General features: G+C 36.9%; 1 protein-coding gene across 1 annotated transcript in view; it reads left to right on the top strand.

The window, feature by feature from the left end:
- The window catches only part of LOC106867297 (sushi, von Willebrand factor type A, EGF and pentraxin domain-containing protein 1), a 57,962-nt gene that overhangs the window by 9,989 nt on the left and 22,472 nt on the right, over nt 1–25,501 (top strand). Inside the window, exons 2-10 of the mRNA XM_014912138.2 lie at nt 10,772–10,975; nt 12,505–12,681; nt 13,292–13,474; nt 14,653–14,841; nt 16,619–16,813; nt 17,552–17,725; nt 20,864–21,034; nt 22,896–23,066; nt 23,636–23,720. Coding sequence (XP_014767624.1) covers nt 10,772–10,975; nt 12,505–12,681; nt 13,292–13,474; nt 14,653–14,841; nt 16,619–16,813; nt 17,552–17,725; nt 20,864–21,034; nt 22,896–23,066; nt 23,636–23,720 — 1,549 coding nt within the window. The remainder of the gene's footprint in view (nt 1–10,771; nt 10,976–12,504; nt 12,682–13,291; nt 13,475–14,652; nt 14,842–16,618; nt 16,814–17,551; nt 17,726–20,863; nt 21,035–22,895; nt 23,067–23,635; nt 23,721–25,501) is intronic.

The raw sequence follows: 25,501 nt of genomic DNA on the forward strand, positions 1-25,501 counted from the left end.
CGAGCGTGGCCGTTTTCGTGCGGGTGACACGTAAAAGCACCCACTACACTCTCTGAGTGGTTGGCGTTAGGAAGGGCATCCAGCTGTAGAAACTCTGCCAAATCAGACTGGAGCCTGGTGTTGCCATCCGGTTTCACCAGTCCTCAGTCAAATCGTCCAACCCATGCTAGCATGGAAAGCGGACGTTAAACGATGATGATGATGTATATATATATATATATATATACACACACACGCACACATATATATATATGCATACATACATACATAAATGTACATATGTAAATATATAGTGTGTGTGTATATATATATATGAATGAACCAATGTGTATATGAAGCAGAAAAGCTGTTGAACCTGGTTTCTAAGTTCAAATGTTAATTATCTGTGATACTGTATCCTCTGAGGAATGCATACGACTCTTCTTGTTGTCTCAGTATGCCTGACTGACAAACAGGCTCCACTCCTAACAGCTAAATGGCCAGTGATAGGAAGAACAGCCAGCTGTGAAATATAAACCACATCCTACCTCAGGGATTGTTCACGGATTTCTAACAACCCAACCATTGTTGTTGTTGTTGTTGTTGTTATTTGATGTTTAATCAGTAGATCCCCCTGGCTTGAAAAGACCAATGATCAAAGGAATTCCAACCAAGACCATCTCTTCTTTTTTTCTTTTTTTTTTGTCCCTAAGCAAAGTGTACTAAAGACCACAAAAGTAAGGAAGTGTAAGAGGGAGAGCTGAACAGAAGTAGATCCTCACAGAAGAAGCTCCCCACTCACTCATGCAAAGTGTTTTAGCCCCTAACTCCTTACATTCTAAGGGGTCTGAGCTGGGCTGCATCCAGGTCATGACACTACTGTCACATTCTATGCTTCTGGATGATTAAGGTACCCCAGAGCTGGTGCACTTTGGTTGTTCTAACCACTTCGGTCTCAAATGCTAGTTGAATATAAGGTAAATCATTCATTTGGAAATTCCCTTCCATTCCTCCATCTCAAAATCCAGTCAGAACTCTTCTTAGCTGCTTCTGCCATTGCATTAAGAATTCTGGTTCTCTTTCTTCAAGAAATTGAAACCTGTTTCATCAGATCATCAGCAAATTCATCCACAAACCCTCTTGTACCCCTTTCTACAGCTAGGACTTTGGTTATCCAGCATGTTCTTTCTCTTGAAGATGAAAACTGGTGATTTAGGAGGAATTTAGCTGCTATTTCTAACCGGTTGAGCTACCATAAAGAGGTTCCTATATCAACCCAATATGTCTGGTTGGCTGATGGGGTTGGTATGCAAGGTTCCCTTCCCCTGGTCCCTCTAATCATATGGGAATGTTTCCTGTGTGTTTGGTGATGCTTGTGAGACAAAGACTTCTCCGTGTGGTCTTCTTCTTGCTTCACTGCCAACCAGGTTTGTTCCAAGTGTCTTTTACTATATAACCTCCAGCCGCCCAGTCACTTGTGAAGGCAATTTGCTAGATAGAAACTGTATGGAAGCTTTATCTGTGTATGTTAGCCTGTATATGTATGTATGTTCTTTTATTCTTTTCTTATACTTGTTTCAGCCATTTGACTGTGGCCATGCTGGAGCAACGCCTTTAGTCAAACGAATCGACCCAAGGACTTATTTTTGTAAGCCTAGTACTTATTCTATCAGTCTCTTGGCCGAACTGCTAAGTTACAGGGATGTAAACACACCAACATCAGTTGTTAAGTGATGGTGGGGGGACAAACACCAGAACATGAAGACAGGTGAAATACCACTAAGCATTTTGCCTGACATGCTAATGATTCTGCCAGCTTTGCTGCCATTAGATGTATGTTTCAAATTTTTGGCACAAGGCCAGCAATTTCAGGTGGTGGGTAATTTTATCATATCGACCCCAGTGCTCAACTGGTACTTATTTTATCGATCTGGAAAGGATGGAAGGTACAGTCGACCATAGTAGAATTTGAACTCATAATGTAACGGTGGACGAAATGCTGCTAAGCAGTTCGCCTGGCAGGCTAGCAACTCTGTCAGCTCACCACTTTGATAATAATTATAATAATAATAATGGCACTGTTAAACACAAGGCAGAATACCAGGAAAACCCAGAGAATAAGAACTAGAAAAAGTTATTTTTATGGGTGCTGCCCACATTCTTCCAAAAAACTTTGTTAACCTGAGAATATCTGGTTCTCTTAAAACTCTTTCCAAATCTGAAGCATTACAAAAAAAACTTTTAATGAAATCTTAATTCAAAGAATCTGGTTTGCTTTCCTTAAAATATATCTTTGCTAATCATAAACAGCTCTCATAGTTAAAACATTCAACTTGCTGTTACTTGAGCTCTCTGGGTGAGACTTGGAACAGTTTATATAAAATAAAGTAGCAACAACAACGAAAATAAAAATTTAAGAAAAAGAAACTGGCATTCTGTCGGTTAGAACGACGAGGGTTCCAGTTGATCCGATCAACAGAACAGCTTGTTTGAGAAATTAATGTGCAAGTGGCTGAGCACTCCACAGACACATGTACCGTCAATGTAGTTCTCAGCGGGAGTCAGTGTGACACAGAATGTGACAAGGCTGGGCCCATTGAATTACAGGTACAACTCATTTTTGCCAAGTGAGTGGACTGCAACAATGTGAAACAAAGTGTCTTGTTTAAGGACACAATGTGCCACTGGGAATCAAACTCGTGACCATACAATCATGAACAGAATATCCCCAACCACGAAGCCACATGCCTTGGCACAAAAATAACAACGGTTATTAAAACTCCTTTTTACTGTAGGCACAAGGCCAGCAATTTTAGGGGAGGGATAAGTCAATGACATCGACCCCAACGTAGAACTGGTACTTAATTGATCAAACCCCAAAAGGATGAAAGGCAAAGTCAACTTTAGTAAACTTTGAATTAAATGGGATGGTCAAGACTGGAATGTTTATAACCACAGGTCTCCTTGATCAGGACTGATCTGGAGCTAAACAACAACATCAATATCAACTATGAGTTAATAAATTACTAGTTACAATACCAAGCCCATGGAGTGTACTAAAAGAAGAAAAAAGAAAACACTTCCAGAATTTGTAATTTTATGAATGGGGTGCCACAGGGAGTCATACTCACACCTTTTTTTAACCCATATTTAAATGAACTTCCTGTACCTCCTTGAAATAGACACAGATGACTTGAAACATTTAACCCACCCCCACACACAGCACACCACCATTAATCTCCTGACACACTGTTACACAGCTCCAATCCAACACCGACCACCTAGTTAACTGGCGCCACACTGTAAACTGTTTGCTCACAAACACAATGCAACGTCTAGTCTGGGAATCAAACCCACAATCTCACAATCATAAGTAAAACACCCTGACGACTAAGTCATGTGCCTTCGTGTGCACACACACACACACACATTCATACACATGCACTCACACACACATACACACTCATACATGATGGGCTTCTTTCAGTTTCCTTCAACCAAATCTACTCTCAAGACTTCAGTCAGTCCAAGGCTATAACAGAAGACTCTTCCCCAAAATGTATTGCAGTGGAACTGAACCCAAAACCATGTGGTTGGGAAGCAAACTTCTTAACTGCACAGCCTAACCACTCTTAAATATATAATACCACCCAAAAATATTACGGTATAATACCCTGCACAACAGCATTTTAATATGGATGGTTTTCCATGCTCTGTCCCACCGTCAAGTATAATACTCTCTCCTACTCTCTGCCACCCATCTTGTAACATTGGATATATTTTCTTTTCTTTTCTTTCCTTTTCGTCTTACAATCACATCTGTTTTCACAGTTGACACGATAGGCATCAATTCATCATGGACATGTGTGTGTAGCATACTGTATATATATTTGCATACATAAGTTTGTTTGCTGTATGTATGTGTTTGTATATATATATTTATATTTATATACATATATATGTACACACACACACAGAGGTGTTTGTGTGTGCATGTGTGTGTGTATATATAGATATATATACACATGCATACATACACATGCATATATTGGCACACATACACATAGGTACACACACACATGAACATGCACACACACACATACATAGCAACACATCCCAGAAATAAGCATGTAATAAGTGCATATGTACATGGGCATCCATCCATGACTACCCCATTGATATTGTCTGAATTCCATTGGAAGTATCTTGTTCCTGTGTTAGAAAGCAACTCTTTCTCTATTGGTGAGAAATTTGGAAAACAATGGAAAAACACACACACACACACAGAGATATACATACATTATGTATATATACATGTATATATATATATATATATGTGTGTGTGGTTCAAAATTGTACAAAAAGCAAAAGACAGTGACAGGTGAGGGAACAACAAATGAGGTGGATTAATTTGATGCTCAGGAAAAATGTTCCAAGCCTACACTCTTCTACAGAAAGGAATGTGTGTGTGTGTGTGTTGTTAAATAGTATGAAATTAAGTTGTCAGATTCACAGAATCATTAAAGAATTGAAAAAGGTGTCTTGTGGTATTTGTTCTGGCTTTTTGTGTTCTTTGTTTAAATCCCTCCAATCTCAACTTTGCCTTTCATCCTTTTGGGGTCAATTAAATAAAGGACCAGTAAAGTACTGGGGTTAATATAACTGACCCATTCTCTTCCCTGGACTATCAGGAGAATCACATAACTCATTGCTGATGTATATTATATGGACTTCTTTTTTTACATACCATGTTTACTGTTATTTCTTTTTATTGTTCCTTTCTATGCATATTCTTACCTCATCTGTCACTTTGGTGGCAGATAAAAGAAATCAGTATTATAATTAGTAATAATAACAATAATAATATTAATAATAGATTTGCTCGACTAAAAGGCGGTGCTCCAGCCTGGCCACAGTCAAATGACTGAAACAAGTAAAAGAGTAAAAGAGTCTACTATAGGCACAAGGACTGGATTTTTGTGGGGAGGGGGACAATCGATCACATTGACCCCAGTACTTGACTAGTACTTAATTTATTGACCTCAAAAGGATGAAAGGCAGCCGCTAAGCATTTTTCCCGGTGTGCTAACGATTGGGCCAGCTCACCACATTCTAATAACATAGTGTAACATAATCATTCATCACCAATTATTGTAGTATGGCCAATTGTTACGATGATATTTGTTTACATTATATAAACCGTGTAGTAACAATATAACAAAACTGGATAACAACAACGTAACAGTCCAACAAACTGAATATTTTTTATAGTAATTCCACTGTTTGCTGGAAACAAATTTCACTAGTTTCTTTGGGCAGAATGAAATGACAATATTTTTCATGTTCAGCCACTACTAATTAACGTAATAATAATCTTACTTTTCATTGTCCAATTTGCAATCTTCTCAGGAGATTTCTTCATGGCTTCTAAAATACGCTGCAAACGTTAAACCTCTTCTGGGTCATAACTGAATTTTGTTAGAGAGTTCGATATGCCGTCTGAGCAAAAACGAACCTATAATGTTTCCAGACTTCTTAAGACATAACTCCATTAAACCGTTGTTGTTTTTCTTGTTGCTGAAGTAGTCGTTTCTGCAACTCCTGTTGCTTTTGCAACTGTATTATCGAAGCTAATAGGTTTTCCACAGTCAACAACTTCGTATCCCCCAAATTTGTTAACTGACCTGCATGAGCTTCGAAACCTTGTCGCCAATATTGTAACATGGTTACTCGTCACCGATTATTGTGGTATCACCGCTATTTACGATGATACTTGTTTACACTATAACCGTGTACTAACAATAGCACATAAACAAAGCTGGGCAAATTGTTATTAAGATGGTGAGCTGGCGGAATCGTTAGCAGGTTTTCACCCATTGCTCCATTCTGAGTTCAAATTCTGCCTAGGTCGAATTTGCCTTTCATCCTTTTGGGATCGATAAATTAAGTACCAGTGAGACACTGGGGTCGATGTAATCGACTAGTCCCCTCTCCAAAAATTTCAGGTCTTGTGCTTTTAGTAGAAAGGATTATTATTATTATTATTATTATTAAGTAGCATTTTCAAGCATATTTACACATGAATTAATATCTCACCATTGACATGGAATATAGCCTCCTGTATTACTATCACGTGCAGTCATGAGATCAGATAGCAAGGTGGGGGAGGAATTTCAGTTGACATAGTTAAACTCAGCACTGCTAAGAACATTTCACAATCTGCAGTTCTGTATCACAGTCCCGCGATGTGATGCAACTCAGTGACAAAAGTACCCAGTTTGCACTCAACAACACTAAAACCATGTTCTGGCTTGAACAGTGTTATTTTAGGGTGGCATTAAGAATTTATTTGCTTTCGTTTTATTTAATTTTTTTATTTATTTGATTTTTATTTTGATCTTTTATTTATTTGATTTTTAATTTTTATTTTATATTTATCTTATTTATTTTATTTTATTTCATTCTTCAAAACCAATTGGCCATCTGTTTTAAATCTTAATTGGAGACAAGCCAATGAGGGAAGCCTCTGTATTGTCACTCATCCCACTAAAATCTGCAGCTAAATATCCCTTACTTAGTCTAATGTCTCTTCAATATATATATATATATACACACACACATATATATATATATATATACATATATATATGGAAAAACATATTGGATTTATTAGGCAGTAAATTTGGCAGAGGCTGAATGAGCTGTGTTCAAATATGTGTACCAAGTATATGCATGTATGTGTGTGTGTGTGTTAGTAACAAACTAAAAGAATAAGTACTCAACACTGGGAAGATGGATAAATAATTCCTTTTAGTAGAAGTTTTGCTTATCTTTCTGGAACCTATGGTTTCATGGTGTAGGAAATTAGTATTTATTTCATCAGATCTCAAATCTCAAATATTACACCACTATTGCAGTTGATGTGAAAGAACTACAACAATGGAGTGCCATTTATCATTTGAATTCTTGCTGAAATACAGTTTTCCATCAGCATTAAATTTTAAGTTCCAGAAAAATAAGAAAAATTCTATTAAAAATTATATCTATCTATCTATCTAGATAGATAGATAGATTCAGATGAATATGGTACTTAAGTTGAGGCACCAGAATTTAGTACGGTATTCATCATCATCATAGCATAGAGTAACTTATGCTAATACCATATTTGTTGAACATGTCCTTTCATCCTTTCGGGGGTCAACATAATCAACTGGCTACACACTGGTTTCAATGTGATTGACTTGTCCCCTCCCCCAAAGTTTCAGGCCTTGTGTCTATAGTAGAAAGGAGATTCTAGTTAATGCACTCTGTGTATTGAAAGCATGTGGTTTAATGATTAGGTCACTGGGTGTCTGATCATTTGAATGTGGGTTCAATTCCTGCATCTGGTGGCATGCTATGTCCTTCAGCAAGCCTCTTCATTTCATGCAGCTGCTCCAGTCTGCTCAGTTGAAAATGAGCAGCTGCTGAGTGCATCCTCACATCTCTCTCTCTATCACTCCACTCTTGCAAGGGTGGAAAAATACATGATGATGATGATGATGAATAACAAGAGGAAGATGATGTTAACAACAACAACAATGATGATGATGATGATGATGAAGATGATGAGGATGGTGATTGTGATGATAATGAGGAGGAGCAGAAGCAGGATGATGATGATGATATTGACAATGCTGTTGCTACTGCTACTGCTGTTGATAATGATGATGATGATGATGATGATGACGACGACTTATATCAACCATTATTTCTGTGGATCAAATCTAAGAAACAGACAAACCAAAGCAAATCTCAATGGATCCAAATCTAGCTGTTGTGTTTATTATTTGTTTCTGTCCTTCATTAAAATAAATGGTTAAAGTGGCTTCAAGCTGGAATGACAACAAATTCTAATGATGCCAGTGCAGTTTAATTAACAGCATTTCAATCTCTCAAGGTTAAACAAGACCAGTCTTAGACCTCTGACTTCCACCAAAAAACAGTTTTGATTCTGGTGGTTGGTTCTGGGGAATAATTAACAATAAAAAGGTGAAGCACTTTAAAAGTTAGCAAAAATAGAAAAGAGAAAATAGAAAAGAAATGAAAAAAAAAGATTTGTCAGTAAAAGAAAAAAAACACAAGGAAACTAAAGAAATTAAAAATGTCTTCCTGAGGTCAAAGTCTAAGGATTATTTTTTTTCTTTTCTAAATCATCATCATCACCACTACCACCACCATCATCATCATCACCACCACAACCATCACCATGACCACCATCATCACTACCTCCAGCATCATCACCATTCTCTCATCCTCCTCCTTCACATCATCCTAATCATCATCATCATCATCATAATCGTTATCCTTACCAAGTTCCACATCACCATCAATATCATTCTCATCTTCATCATTGTCGTTTTTATCACCATCATAATTATTATTGTTATTGTACATATAAAGAAATCATTATTTCTATCATATACAAACATGTGTGTGTGTGTGTGTGTGCATGTGTTGCTGGTAAATTATTTTCGTTTCAAGTATTAAAGTTGTTCCCCCTTTCCATTCACCCTGGTCCCTCCCTCTTGACACAATCACAAGTGTTATTCACTCCACATACAAATACTGCATCAAACGTTGCCAAATGTAAATACACCGTCTCTTCCTTCCCTTCTCCATCTCTCTCTCTCTCTCTCCCCACTCTCTTCGTCTCTCTCTCTCTCTCTCTTCTCTTCTCTATTCTCAAGTTTTGTAGACTTCTAAGAGGGTCTGTCATAGAATATCCTGGTGTTTCCTTTCACCAGACAATCAGAAATTGGACACTGCACTTTGCAGTGCATACGTACAGTACACATACACACACACACATGTATGTATGTATGTATATGTAGATGTGTAAACTAACTCTGTTGCTATAATAGACACAACGTGGTGTGTGTAAATGTGTAAACACATAATACACAGTGTTGTGTATGTGTATGCACACATAAATATACATTCACACAGACATATACACATACATATATATATAAGAACATCCATAAACATATATATATACATATATATATATATATATATATATATATATATGTGTGTGTGTGTGTGTGTGTGTGTTTATATATATATACATACATATACATACACACACATATACATACATACAGATAGATAGTTAAATAGATAAATAGCTAGCTAGTTAGATAGATAAATAAATTCAAAAAGGGATAAAACTCTTTTACAGGAATTTTATCAAGAAGCCAGTGTGTAAAAAAATCCGTAAGGGAAATTTCTATTCCCAAGAATATAATTATTCGTTTATATTTATATAAAGGGCATTATCACAGAAAAATAACAACGCCACACAGTGGACTTCTCAAAATAACCACATTTAGTACCTAATGCAAGGAAAAACAACCAACAGAAGCCTACCTAAGTTTATTTAAAAGAAAGTAGGTAGGCTTCTGTTGGTTGTTTTTCCTCGCATTAGGTACTAAATGTGGTTATTTTGAGAAGTCCACTGTGTGGCGTTGTTATTTTTCTGTGATAATGCCCTTTATATAAATATAAACGAATAGTTAGATAGATAGATGCATATATGTATGTATGTACACGGTGTACTATTTACACACTGTACTTTGTTAGATGCAGGAAACATTTATGTTGAGAAACTGTACAGTTAACTGTTGTACTGGGTTAGTGATTGGACAAACACTGATACTGTACAAGGCTGGACTGTGTCCATGCTTTACTGTACTGAAACAAAGACTAATTACTTTGTTGTACTGTATTAGACAATGTACGTGTTTTACCACACTGCTGGGAACTGTTTACATGTTACTGTACTGCAATAGTACCATGTATGCACTATATTGTGCTAGGAAAGACTGTATATATGTTATATACAGGGGTAGACAGGGTATAGTCATTGCTGTACAGGTCATCTTTATGTTAATAGAAGATGTCAGTGATTTTGGTAGCAGTGAATAAAATCCTGTACCCTAAAGAATAAAGAAATGGCCGTGCATGGAGTCGATGGAAGCCTTACCTGCCAAGAGAATCTGAACTCCTTGGGGATCTTTTTAAAATTAGCAACAAGAACCTAATAGAATGGCAGAATGGAACCAAAATCAGTCAGGAAAAGTGAAGCTGCAGCTCAGCAACTAAAGAGGCCGGTCCATGCTTACCAACAGCATTGTGGGTGCTAGACAGGTGGACTGGTTAAACTGCATGGAGTTTGGTTTGGATCTCTATGTGGAAAAGAACTGGAATGAGGTAATAAACAGGATGGTCAAGTTCACCCAGAAATAGACTGAGATGAAGCTATCCTTGAAAGGTCAAGCAGGAGTAACAAATGCTTATATTGTCTCCATCACCATTATTTTGTCACAGCTCACATTTATCTGGACTGGGGTATCTGCTCTTCGACCATTTGTGGAAGTGATACGTTCCAGTGATCAAGTGCTCCACTCTACAGAGTGGAGGGCTGGGCGTATTATGGCTGATGGTTTGCAGGTGTGCACTGAGGCTTTGACATCTCCAGTGATTCCTTGACAGTGAATAGGTGTGGCTACTGGTTGTTAGACATTTTTCTGTAGATCAGTTCTTAGATAGTCCTGCAGTCCTGGATCAAGCAAAGACCAAGACAGAAACCTTGGTATCTGGAATATCATCAAGCCCTCTACCAGTTGCTGGGACTTTCACATTGATGTTCTGTAGTGGATTAGGGGTGGTGGCCATGCTGGGAGTTAGGATAAACATCATCTATTAATTATTTACACCTTTCATTTTATTTTTCTCTTATTTCCTTCAGCTGCTAACATTAGGAGTCCATATTGTCCTTCCCCTCCAAAAGTTGACAATACCATCGCACTAACCGTGCAGACAGTTCCAGTCGGAGGATACGTCAACTACACATGTAAAGATAACTTCTATGCATTTGGGATTACAACAGCCATGTGTATCATCAAGAACCACCAAAGAACACGTTGGATTGGTCCGGACATGATATGCGAAAGTAAGTGGGTGCCTCTTGTTTCTTCTTCATTCCACACCGTCTCCATCTTTCCCATCATCATCATTGTCAACATTTTAGCATCTGTCTCTCCCTAAGGCTTCATCGTATCCATTTAATCCAACCTACCCTTATATAATGCTGAGTAGCCATGTATTTCCTCTACAGCAAGACACCTGATCCTGTCCCTCTATCATGTGAAGGTGCATGGCTTAGTGGTGAGGATGTTGCACTCATGATCATAAGACTGTGGTTTCAATTCCTGGACAGGGTGATGCATTGTGCTCTTGAGCAAAATACTTCATTTCTTGCTGCTCCAGGCCACTTGGCTGACAAGAATGAGTAATCATGCAATGGACTGGCATCCCATCCAGGCGGGGGGTGGGATATATGTACCTTGGAAACTAGGAAATCATGTGACATCAAGACTCAGTTACAACACACACAAATGGTGTTGAATGGAGGTGGTGGATAAACACAAAGACACACACACACAAATTCACACATGCTTATATAGGCCTGGGCCGACCAAAGCCTTGTGAGTGAATTTGGTGGACAGAAACTGAAAGAAGCCCATCATGTACAGATACACACACACACACATATAAAAAGCACTATTTGAATGTAGTCCGTGTCAGTGCGCATGATTGGTGGTATGTAAAAAGCACCATTCGAGTGTGACCGATGCTAGTGCTGCTTGACTGGCACCCATACAAGTGACAAGGAAAATGCACCATTTGAGCGTGGTCAATGCCAGTGCTGCCTGACTGGCTCCCATGCCAGTGGCACATAAAAAGCACTCACTACACTCTCGGAGTGGTTGGCGTTAGGAATGGCATCCAGCTGTAGAAACTCTGCCAGATCAGATTGGAGCCTGGTGCAGTCTTCTGGCTTGCCAGTCCTCAGTCAAACCGTCCAACCCTTGCCAGCATGGAAAGCAGATGTTAAACGATACTATTCTTGCCTGGAAATTCAAACTTAGGATCAGCAACCTTTATAGTCCTCTAACTAGTTGAAAGTGACTGAATGCAATTGTTAAATGTCTATGCAACAGAAACATGTGTCGGACAAATTTAAATTAAATATGCTGTAATTGACTGTAGAAATAACCATAAAGATATTATGCACATACACTAATTTCCATATTTCTTGTTACCGTATTGGATAAACGCTCAGTTAAATGTTCATAATTCAGAGAAGCAAACCCAGGGTTTATTGTGGGATTGCTTACTTCAAGTAATTCTAAGTGTTCATTGCAACTTAATGCAGTTGCCTAAACCTGGATTCTAACTAAATGCCAGAATGGTACCTGCCTGGATACTGTGTCTCTATCTATTATATATATATATATATATATAATAGATAGAGATAAATGTATATAAAAATGCATGCATGTATATATGTATATACATGTGTCTGTCTTCTTAGTTTCCTATCATCCATAAAATATTTCCTTCCCCTGTTTTTGTTGTTTGTTTTTCATTTATGTTTCATGTTGTTCCATATATTTCTGCCTTTCATTTCCAATCCAGAAATGTGTGGTAAACCACCCGACTCACCCAGAGCTTACCCCGTCAACTCTACTAAAGACCGTTACCCTCCATATATGGTCATAGAATACCGTTGTAAATATGGTCGACTGACCCTTGGGAGTGCTACAACCGTGTGTCGCAATGGTAAATGGAAAGCAGCCAGCTTCTTCTGTATGAGTAAGTTAACATTTTGTATTCCTCCATTGCTGTTATTGTTTTGTTGTTATCTAGCCCCGAGTCAATCGTGATCCAGGGGTGGGGTCAGTGGGGTGCTTTTATGTACCACCGGCATGAGTGCCATTTGCGTGACACCAGTATCTGCCATGACTGTGATTTTGTGTGTGTTCATGTATATATATGTATATTTGTGTGTGTGTGTGTGTGTGTGTGTTTGCGTCTTGATATCACGTGATAATTGTAAATGAGAGTCACTGTCATATAAGCAGTATCATTCATTTCCAACATTCTGTGAAAACATGTCCAGCCATAAAGAAATATGACTTTGTTTGAAATCAGGTGAGGGTTAGTGACAGGAAGGGCATCCAGCCATAGAAGATATGCCTCAAATAAGTTCCGTTCAACCCAAGAAAACATGGTAAGGTGGGTGTTAAATGATGACGATGATGATGACAATGATCCTATAACAAAACGGGCTTTTCAAATGGCGGTTGATGAGAGTGGGAGGGGTTTGTCACACATCAAACCTAATATACAATACAGCCATACGTGTTTGTTGTTTGTTTTTCCCTCTTGTTTTCTTTTATCTTTTCCATATTACATATTACAGAACAGTGTGGAAGACCTCGGAGTGTTCCAAACACTAAGCTTATTACATCTTATCCCGACCAGAAACAGTTTCGAGAAAAAACCACTGTGTCATATAAATGTAACGAGGGATACCACCAGACAGGCATCAATTTGGCGTGGTGTTTCCGGGGCAAGTGGCGTGGACCTTACATTAACTGTACTGGTATGTTATTTTACTTTATGTTTTGTTATGCTATGTTACGGTACATGACTCAGTGGTTAGAGTGTCAGGCTCACAATCATGAGGTAGTGAGTTCAATTCCCAGACCGGGTTGTGTGTTGTGTTTTTAAGCAAGACACTTTATTTCACATTGCTCTAGTTCACTCAGCTGTAGAAATGAGTTGTGATGTCACCATTCTTATTGAGTTAAATACATTTCGCTTCACATGACCCTGCTTCTTCACATGTCTGGTACCTTCCAGACAAGGAGCTGGTGGTACCTTCTAGAGGATGAGGCAATGCACTGATAAAGAGCTGATGGTACTTTTCAGGCAATGAGCTAATGATTCTTTTCAAGTCCCATTTTCCTGCCGTTAACATATACACCAGTAACTCCAAGAAATAAGAACGTTGAGAGAGGAATACATAAACTATGATATTAGAGAGTTGCTTTTTGTTTGTGGAGTTCAAGAATCTGAACAGCTTTTATTTCACTATTCTAACAATTCTTTGCATGGTGTTGTTTTTATTTTCACCCCTGACTATTACAGTCTTTGAATAGTTGTAATGCTGTCATTGTTGGAGTACCGTTCTTTTAAAGAATTTGATAACGTATGTAATGCCTCCTGTTTATGTGTGTGTGTGAGAGAGAGAGTGATTGAATGTATATACACAAACATACATGCATATGTTCATTAATGTGTGTGTAAATATAAGTATGTGTGTATATATATATTTTATATATATATATATATATATATATATATTTCTACACACATGTGTGTGTGTATGTAAATGTATATATATATATATATGTGTGTGTGTGTGTGTATGTATATATATATATATTATATATATTTCTACATCTATATAGAATATATATATATATGTATATGCATATGTATACACACATAAAAAAATATATATTTATGCACACACACACACACACACATATATATATACACATGTATATACATATATACACACATATATACACATGCATATGCATTCACACACATACACATGCACACACACACATATGTATGTCATGGCTACATTAGATATTTTGTTATTGTTGTAAAGAAGAAGAAGGAGGAGACGGAGACAAAAATTCTATTTTTTGAAACGGTTAAAATATTCCTGACTGAAATAAGCATTTCTTCCTTGTTTATTTTTATTAGTGAGTCGAGAAAAACTGAACGAGTTGTGTGGGGTACCTCCTGAAATTGAGAATGGAGAAGCAAGAATACGAGACGAACCAGTTCGTCATGTGATTTATTCCTGTGCTGATGGCATGAAGCTTACCGGATCTGCAACTCTAAATTGCCAAGCCAGGGGTGTCTGGGATAATGAACCGCCAAAGTGTTTATGTAAGTATGATTATTTTCACTTACATTCATATCTAATCTTCTGTGAAAATATATCTGGTTATGGGGAAATATTACCTTGCATGGAAACAGGTGAAGGTTGGTGACGGGTAAGGCATCCAACCATGGAAAAATTAGGCTCAGCAAAATTCTGTCCAACCCATGCATGCATGTAAATGTTTTAAAGGTTAAAACAATTATGATGATGGTGATGATGATGATGATTTTCCTTGTATTTTATTGTTAGGTATGAGTGCATGTATAGTCAAATGGTTAAGAAGTTTGCTTTGCAGCCATGAGGACATTGGTTCAAACCCATAATGCTGCATTTGGGGCAGCATTATGATTTTTTTTATAGCTTTGGGTCAACCTGCAACTTTTGTGTGAAATTTTGTCCAGTCCTTGTGGTGTTATGGTTTGTATACCTCAGTGACCCTGAGATTATGCTAGTAGAGTGCAAGTTCCTGGTAGCTCCCACCCCCACCCCTACGCCCCCATGCTGGACAGGTCAAAGAATAGAGGCCACACTCTCAGAGGTAAAAATAGGTTTGTGTAGCACCAGCACCTACCTCAACCAAGATATTCAAAACTATCAAGACCTGGGAGAGGAAGGCAAGCTCCCCTCAGGGAAATTGGAAAAGAAACTGCAAGGAAAAGCAGGAATGCAATTGGAGAGGGGCAGAAAAGGAAGACCCCCAAGTCCAGAAGAGAAAAGTCATTGATGACCTGTGCTACAATAGGGATTAAAGGGTTTGACCCTTTAACATTCAAATTATTCTGTCAAATATCTTGCTTATTTATTCATTTTGGTTTGAATTAATCCTGCATAATCTAATAACTTTGAGATTTCAGTGATGTGTTTACTTATTTCTAGAACGACACTTCAGGGTAAGTGCAAGAGGCCAGATCTAGCCAGTTTGAACAACATAAGACAAATAGAACATGTAGGCCAGATATGGCTGGTTTAAATGCTAAACAGGAACTCCATCAGTTACAACAAATGTTCCAGGTGATCCAATCAATGGAACAACATGCTCAAGAGATTAACGTCCAAGTGGCCAGACATTCCACAAATACACATGTACCCTTAATGTAGTTCTCGGGGAGATCCAGTGTGACACAGAATGTGACAAGGATGGCACTTTGAAATACAGGTACAACTCATTTTTGCCAGCTGAGTCAACTGGAGCAACATGAAACTAAAGTGTCTTGCTGAAGGACACAATGCACCACTGAGGATGGAACTCATAACTTTACAATCATGAACCAAATGCGCTAATTGTTAAACCACATGCCTTTAAATGTTGAAGGGTTAAAGGAAGTAAATGTCAGGTGCAAAGAGACCCATCAGTTGTGTTTTACCTGTAATTGAAAAAGTACTGTCTTGTTACATATTGTGTCACATTAATATTGCCTGTGAAATATGTGAAGGGTACACTTACCTTTGAAATACTCAGCCATGTTCATTCAGAAGCAGTCCATCCAGTTGAACAGATAACTGATTCCCCATTGTCAAATGAGGCTTATTGGTTAATGTAGTCAACTGGGGATCATCATAAGGTCGTGAGTTCAATTCCTAGCAGCATGCTGTATTCTTGAGCAAGACACTTTATTTCTCATTGTCCCAGTCTGCTCAACCAGCAAGATGAGTTGTATTTTTTGAAAATAATTTTTTGGAAATTTTTTTATTAATTTTTTTACAAGCTTTTAATGAATTTTTGAAATGAATAAGAATTTTGCTTTACCAAATTTTTTAATGAATATTTTTTTGTGATTGCAGTGAAAGAAAGTTTCTGTGGCAAACCTCCTTCCATTCTGGAAGCTCGACACAATGCTTCTTTAGTTCGACCAGCATTTCCTCATGGCAGTGCCCTCTTGTACAGTTGTATTCCTGGTTATTTCCATGTTGGTAACACCATAGCAAGGTGTGATGGCACTACGGCAAGCTGGAAAGATCTTACTATGAAATGTGAACGTGAGTATTTCACAGTTTCAAATACTATAATAACCTTTTATTTTTTAAATTTTATCTTTTATTTGTTCCAGTCATTTGACTGTGGCCAAGTTGAGGCACCACCTTGAAGGGTTTAGTTGAAAAATCAAGAATGGCAGAATAGCAGTTGCATTTTGTCCTACTTGGAGCCATTTGCACAAACCCTAGTAGGATAAAACATTTATTGTTCATATGATCACACTGATATATATATATATTGTGTTTATAATGAAATTTTATCTCACACAATAACCACAGTATCGTGTCTTATAACAGTGCTAATACATTTAGTATGATATACATGTGGTAATTTTAATATATCGTTTCATTTGTATTAATCCAGCAAGCTTTCCCAATACCTGTGAATGCATTACTGTTTCCAAATTTAGCTTAAAACAAGCAACTAATCAAATGCATAGCACTGATAAGCCTTAACAGAGGCAAAATATCTCTGTCATTTTTGTGAGTTACTGTGTTATTCTGTTTTTAAACAAACAAACCTATGTAGAGATTTTATCTCAGACAAATGCAACAGCTTCATGCCTTTCAATGGTGTACATGTATTTAGTATGAAACACAGATAACGATTTTAATTTAAAGCAGTTTCAACTGCATTCACTGAGAAAATATAAATTTTACTGATTAAGATCATGTTTGGAAAAGTATGAATATCACAACATCCCATTTCCACAACTGCATAGTCTGTGTTTCTGTTTGCAGCAATGCATTGCAGTCCTCCAGGTGAAATTTCAGGCGGACGAATCGAAGGAAGTAAATACACGTACATGTCGAAAATATTTTTCCACTGTGACATTGGACACAAGTTGATTGGCCAGAAGTTTCGAGTGTGCCAAGAAGATGGTAACTGGGATGGGCCAATGTCCACTTGCCAACGTGAGTAGATTGGTCAAGGAATTTTTTGCTTTCTTTCCTCTGATGCTATCGTAAGCACATTTCCATATTTTGTCCTATTTCAAATTCAGTGTATGTGTATATGTGAGTGTCTGTATCAGGTATGTGTGGTTGTATACAAGCTGTGTATGTGTGTGTGTGTTTGTTTTGTTGGTCTCTCACTCAACTTCACCCCACACATAATAATCAAAGGTGTTGCAGTTCACAGACTATCTCAATGAATGCACGGGCACAAAATCTATTCTCAAAATACAAATAATTACAACCCCACCTGGCTCTTAACACCTCCTAACTCTCATATATATATATATATATATATATATTTTCCCACTCATCCACCCTTGCAACCACTTTATATATACACATATATGTGTATATGCAAATTTGTTTAATACATTTGTGTGCGTGCATGTATAATATATTGAAAAATGAAACGAGTATCCATTAGTGAGCTTAAATGATATGATTACTTTAACAGGAGCTAAAAATGATTATTTTTAGCTCCTGTTTTTTAACACATTACACACAAGCTCATGCAAATGTATTAAACAAATTTGCATATACACATACATTAATAATGGTTTTTTAAAAATTCATTGTTTGCTAAAACACACATATTTGACTCGATCAAGGGTCAACCAACGCATTGAGGGTAGCTCCTTTTTTATTGAATTCTTTCATTAATTGGATATGGAAACAGCTGTAGGAGCAAGGAATTTGATATTGTACAGAATTGAATATGTTCTCCATTTTCTTTTTCGATTACTTAAATAATTTATACCGATACCCATCAATGGGAAACTAACATCTTTGGCTTTTCACTGACATTGGATAAAACCGGTGAACTTGAATGCTGACATCTCTTTAAGAAAATTTTATATCCTTGATTTGATTGTGGGTGTGTGTGTTTATGCATATAGACAGATAATTATATAGATTTCTTTTACTTGTTTCAGTCATTTGACTGTGGCCATGCTGGAGCACCATCTTTAGTCAAAATCGACCCTGGGACTTATTCTTTGTAAGCCTAGTACTTATTCTATCGGTCTCTTTTGCTGAAGTGCTAGGTTATGGGGATGTAAACATGCTAACATCAGTTGTCAAGCGATGGTGGGTGGTGGTGGTGGGCGGGGAGAAACATAGACATACAAATACATACATACATATATATATATATATATATATATATATATATATATATATATACACACACACACATATACGATGGGCTTCTTTCAGTTTCCATCTCCTAAATCCACTCACAAGGCTTTGGTCAGCCCGAGTGTCACCATCATACAAGCAGTGTCATCTGTTTCCAGTTTTCCATGTAAACATGTTTGGTCATGGGTAAATATTATTTTGTCTGGAAACAGGAAAGGGTTAGTGGCAGGAAGGGCATCCGGCTGTAGAGAAAATCTGCCACAACAAATTCCATCTGACCCATGCAAGCATGGAAAAAGTGGATACTAAAACGATAACAGGGAAAGTTGGTAGTGCAAAGAATTTCAGTTATTCACAAACAAATCCTTAAACTTTTACCAAATTTCCTGCACCCACCCATTCCGTATAGAAAAAGCTTGAAATGTTTCTAAGTGCAGCCCCACCTTCTTAGATGAACCGATATTGAACAAAACACAGTGGGATAAGTAAATGGTTTACTATAAGTTAGTTTACACAGTTTAACAAGTTCAGATTATTATTTCTACCAAACTATTAGCAGCTGGAATTAGAGAACATTGTCTCAGTTTTCTTCAATTATTAACACTGTTGTTGTTGTTGTCAGTATAAGTTCCAAGCAATGAATATATGGGCAACCACTCTCTTGGGGAGATGGGGAGATATCATTATTATTTTTTTTTAGTAGTAGTAATAGTAGTGCTGCTGTTACTACTACTACTACTACTATTGTAGCCCCCCCCCAATGACTTGAGCTCATGTGGCCAATGAAAGAAATAACTACCATCATCATCATATGTTCCAAGCAACAACTACATGTGCAATCACTCTCTTGAGATATGGAGATACTACTACTACTCCTGCTACTACTACTACTATTACTACTACTACTACTACTACTACTACTATTTCTTTATTTTTATTCTCATATTTCTGTTAATCTTTGATGTTTTTCTAAAACATTTATGCTTTTTCAGAGAGTTTAGGTCAAGTCTCTGCAATTGTTTTAAACTTATTTTTAACTTAGATTTCTTTTTTACATTTTTATTTTTTATCTTCTCCTTGTTTCAGTCATTGGACTGTGACCATGCTGGGGCAATGCCCTAAAAGGTTTTTAGTCAAACAAATCACCTCCTCTACCACCATCTTCACACCCCATCCCCTGTAGTTTTTTTTTCTTAAGTCTAGTACTTATTCAGTCAGTTACTTTTGATGAACTGTTGAGTTGCAGGGACATAAACAAAGCAGGGACATAAACTGATTCTAAATCAGTTGTGAGAGTAAAAAACAAACATACAAGCACACACACACACACACACAATGAGCTTGTGAGGGGATTGTTGTGTGTATGTGTGTGTGTCCACTAATGGCTTACCCCACCCTAGTAAATTAATTCAACATAACCCTCAACTCCATACATATAAACCTATTGCTTCAGCTGACCCCCTTAAAAAAACTAACCCTCATAACTAGAACTATAATGCCAATGCGAACACATCCAGCATGGACAACGAATGTTAAGTGATGATGACGATAATAGTATATATCTACATGTATATCTGTTGATTCACCAGAAGTGGTAAATTACAAGACTCAGTACAGATGTAGGGTATTCCTTAATCCTTTAGCATTCAGATTGCTGTGTCAAATGTAATGTTTGTTTATTCATATTGTTTTGACTTAATCATGTGTTATCTTGTAGCTTTGAGATTTCGAAAATGCGATTGTTTATTTTTAGAATGACATTGTAGGGTAGGTGTGAGTGGCCAGATCTGACCAGTTTGAACATATATATAGACAGGCAGTAGAGCATGACACAGTCTGCTGGCTTGCCAGCTCCTGTCAAACTGTTCAAGCTATGCCAACAGGGCAGGTGGACATTAAATGATGATGATATAATAAAAACATATAAATAAATAAATTGTATACCTTACCATATTTCAGGTGAAGTGTGTCCCATCTTGGAGAAACCAGAGAATGGTGGCAAGTTTGGCAGCAATAGATACAATGATGTGACAAAGTATGTCTGTTACACTGGCTTCAAATTGGTTGGTGATGTAGAACGTAGGTGTACGGAGAATCTCACGTGGACAGGCTCACAACCGAAATGTGTTCGTAAGTTGAGTTTTTGATTACATATCATGAGACTGTCTGTCTGTGTGTCACAATAGAAATGTAGAATCTGGGAGATCTATGAACTAATCCTGTGTTTCTGTTGGCAATTACTAAGTATGGAAACGCATATCTTCTATTTTGTGTTGCTCCTGTTCTTGTCACCATTATCTTTATCCTCATTCCAGTTATTCCCATCTATCTTTATTATGATCAGGGTCACCATGTGTATCCCTTAAAGCAAGACTCTTGGCCTTTGTCCCTCTATCACAGCAGTCACCAACTTTCTTTGCAGCTCAGACATAGTTGGTGCCCCCTGTTCTATCATACAGCTTAGACTTTCAACACTTTTATCTACTGGCTCAAGTTCAAATCTCTTGAGCACTTTGAAGTGTATTCTATACAGAGAACACCTGTCTCTAATTCCAATGCAGGACTCAATCCAGGCTCTGGGCTATCAACACTGTCAGAATTCAAATTAATACTGAAATTCTACAGATGTAGAAAATCCAGGTTTCACAACAGCAAAACCATTTTGTGGGTTTAGCAAAGACTAAAATATAATCCCAATAAGATGACAAAGAAATAGTTGAACACATCTTCAATGATTCGTTGCAATAGTTTCTGTGACAACACTGCTTTCAACAACAGTTTACTCAAAAGTTTCAAGTGAAAATCTATGTAATATTTGTTATTGCAAACATTAGAGTGGCACTTCCTCAGACCTGCAATAAAAGTGTGCTCTTACAAGGTGTGTCCGCCAGACTTTGTGATTTGCTTATATCAGGAGGAAACAAAAAGTAAATAAAGATGAAAATGTAAATAGATTGTACCAGAGCAGATAAAAGTATGATCAGGGGGATGGGGAAGCAGTTTACAGGGAAGGAGGAGGAGGAGGAGGCAGAGAGATGGAGGAAGAGGAGGATTTTGAAGAAGATGGAGAAGAAGAAAGGATTAAGAAAGAGAAAGGACAAATGAAAAGCTGGAAGAAGGGGCTTATGTGGACGCTGACAAGTAATCTCTATCATATTATAATGGAAGAATGAGAATTGTTTCAGTGTTGGACCCAGGATGAAATAAAATAAAGAAAATGAGAAAGAGGGGGAAAGTGGGGGGGGGGTGAAAATAAAAACAATATCAATGACTGCAACAACACTAATAATGAGAAGAAAATAACGATAATAATACTACTGCTATTATTGTTAATTAAACTAGTATTATAAATGATAGCAACACTAACAATAATATTAAAGAAAATAATTACAGGAGCAGCAGCCATTATAGGGAAGACAATTGGAACAGAAATAACATCAGTGATGATGATGATGACTAAAAGAAAATAGTGTTGCAGTGGGTAGAGGAAGTACAATGGTGATAGGCAATAAAGTACATGAATAAATTGAGAAATAATCATTTCTTTGTGGTGCGTATCACAATCGCTACTTATATTCATTGCTCGATGTTTTAGGCACTGAGCAATCCCTCTCTTTACACTGTATAGATGTGCCTATAGTAGAAAGGACTATTATTATCATTGTTGTTATCATTATTATTATTATTATTAAGGCAGAGAGGTGGTAGAATCATTAGCATGCCAGGCAAAATTGTTTAGCTGAACTTCTTTTGGCTTTACATTCTGAGTTCAAATTCAGCCATGGTCGACTTTGCTTTTCATCTTTCCAGGTTCAATAAAACAAACTACCAGTCAAGTGCTAGTCAATGTAATTGATTTGCCCCACCCGCTAAAATTTCGGGCTTTGTACCTATAACAATGCATTATTATTATTGTTATTACTACTACTACTACTACTATTTTAATATTAATATTTTTATTTATGTTATTCATTTTTATTATTATTCTCAGCATTCCAGTGTCGAACTCTCAAACCACCAATCAATGGTCACGTTGCTGCAGAATATTCTGTGAATAGTTTGGCAAATTATTCCTGCCACATTGGTTTTGAATTACAAGGACCGGTTTCAAGACGGTGCCGAGAAGATGAAACATGGACAGGAACGGAACCACAATGTATTGGTAAGAGCAAGAACACAAAAATTTTTATCTGATTAACAAATAATTATCCCTAAAAAAAAATGATATTATTAAATTGAAGATAAAGATTTTATAACAAGTTGCTATAGCAACCAAAGTTAATATAAATAATATAAATCCAGCTTATAAAGTTACCAATTTTTTGTGAAGTTCTGCCAACTTTTATATTTGTGTGGAAGAAACACCAGTTGTTTTGGCGTTGTAATCTATCAAACTACTGCTAAGTCTGGTGTTCTTCACACAGTTGTTCTCTGTCTTCATCTTCTTTTTCTTCCTACAGACACTAAGTATATACAAAACAGTTTTATTTTATATACAAAGTTTGTTATATCATCACACACATGGATGTGTAATTAAGAAGTTTGCTTCCCAGCCATGTGGTTTGGGGTTCAGACCCGCTGTGTGCCATCTTGAATAATTGTTTTTTTTTTATTATAGGGATTAAATTGATCAAAGTCATTTAAGTGAAAGTGATAGGAAAAACAACTGAAAGAAGCTTATAGTGTGTACGTATGCATGTATGCATTGCTAAATTCTCTGTATTTTTGCAGAAACTGGTTGTAAGGCACCAGAACCATTATGGTTGGGAACCATATCAGGATCAAGTTATAAATCAGGATCTATTATATTTTTCAGGTAAGGAAACGGATTTTAGTTTGCTAATATCTTTCCTTCTTCTTCCCATTTTCTGCGTACTTCTATGTACTTCTGTGTGCTTCTACATATTTTTCTCTTCCCTCCCATCTCTAATTACTTTTGTTTCATGAAAGACAATGTTCTTCAGTGTTATTTTTGTCAAAAGGTGAGGAAATCCTCTGGAATTCTAGAGAGACATGTAAACATGCACAAAAAACACAAAGAAATAATAATTCAGAACTGAGACACGTTTGCAACATTTGTGGAAAGTTTTTTTAAGAGAGTCTCTGGGTTCAAAGGCCATATTTGTTTTCACTTGGATCTAATGCTATATTTGTGGTTGAAGTGGTCATCTTTTGTTTCAGAGTGGACTGCCTTAATGCATGTGTGTATGCATAAAATTCATGGAATGGCAAATGAAGAAGAATTACATAACAAATTTTATTCTTTATGCAGAAGCATATGTATTCTGACTTCTAAGAACATAGAAGCACACACATAAAGAACACAAGTGAGGTTTAAAATTCACAACAGCTGTTTTGGCAGCATTTTATTGGTGCATACTTAGGTTACAGCATGGCAAAAAGCCCACCAGCATCAGATAAACAGGTAAGGCAAAAATAGATGACCAGTTCACCACCAGCTTTGGTGGAACAAGTCAAATGTTTGTTCCACTAAGGCTAGTGGTGAACTGGTCATCATCTGTTTCTGACTTGTTTATATGTTTAAATTTACCTAATGCTGCTGGGTTTTTTGCCATGCTGTAATCTAAGAAGACATCAATAAAATGCTGCTGAAACAGCTGTTGTGAATTTTCAACCCGGCTTGCATTCTTCTTTATACATACATACATGTGTGTATATATATATATATATATATATAGCTAGAAAGAGAGATGAAAATAAATAAGAAGAGCAGAGAGAGAGAGAAAGTGAAAGACAGACAGACAGACAAGCAACAGGTAGGCTGACAGACAGAGAATTATAAATATTTGTGGCCTGATATAATGTTAAGTTCGTAGTAAATATGATAACATTATTAGAATGGTCTGGAAGTTGTTTGAATTAACATATATTAGAGTTAAAGTTAAGACAGAAGGAGGGGGAGGAAGAGGAGAAGGATATGAAGAGGAGGAAACAACAGTGAGAGAGGGGAATGGAAGAGTAGCCTTGCGAAGAAAAAGAAGAAAATAGATGTAGAAGATGTAAGAAGGTAGAAAAAGAAAGAGAAATCAAGAAATAGAAACAAGAAAAAGTAAAGATATAAAAGAATAGAAATAAAAGAACTAGAAAAAAAAAAGAATGAAAATATGAAGAAAGTTTCAGACGAAGGAATCACAGCAAAAGCTCTGAATCTGAACAGCTGATGCTGTAAGGATGAGGGCTGGATGGAGGCTGAAGAGAACTCTAACCCTAAGCTGACCTTTGTGAGAAGAAAAATAAATTAGGTGGGAAAAGGATCTTACTTTTGACTTTTTGCTTGTCTCAGTTATTGGACTGTGGCCATGCTGGGGCACTACCTTGAAGGGTTTTGGTTGAACAAATCAACCCCAGTTACTTATTAATCTTTTTTTAAGCCTGGTACTTATTCTATCAGTCTCTCTTGCTGAACTGCTAAGTTACAGGGACATAAACAAACTATCACTGGTCGTCAAGCAATGGTAGAGGACAAAGACACACACAGATACATACACACACACACATATACATTTATATATATATATATATATGTCTGTATGTATGTATGTATGTATGTATGTATCTATCTATCTATCTATCTAT

The sequence above is a fragment of the Octopus bimaculoides genome, chromosome 21 (assembly GCF_001194135.2).
Source record: "Octopus bimaculoides isolate UCB-OBI-ISO-001 chromosome 21, ASM119413v2, whole genome shotgun sequence".
Taxonomy (NCBI): domain Eukaryota; kingdom Metazoa; phylum Mollusca; class Cephalopoda; order Octopoda; family Octopodidae; genus Octopus; species Octopus bimaculoides.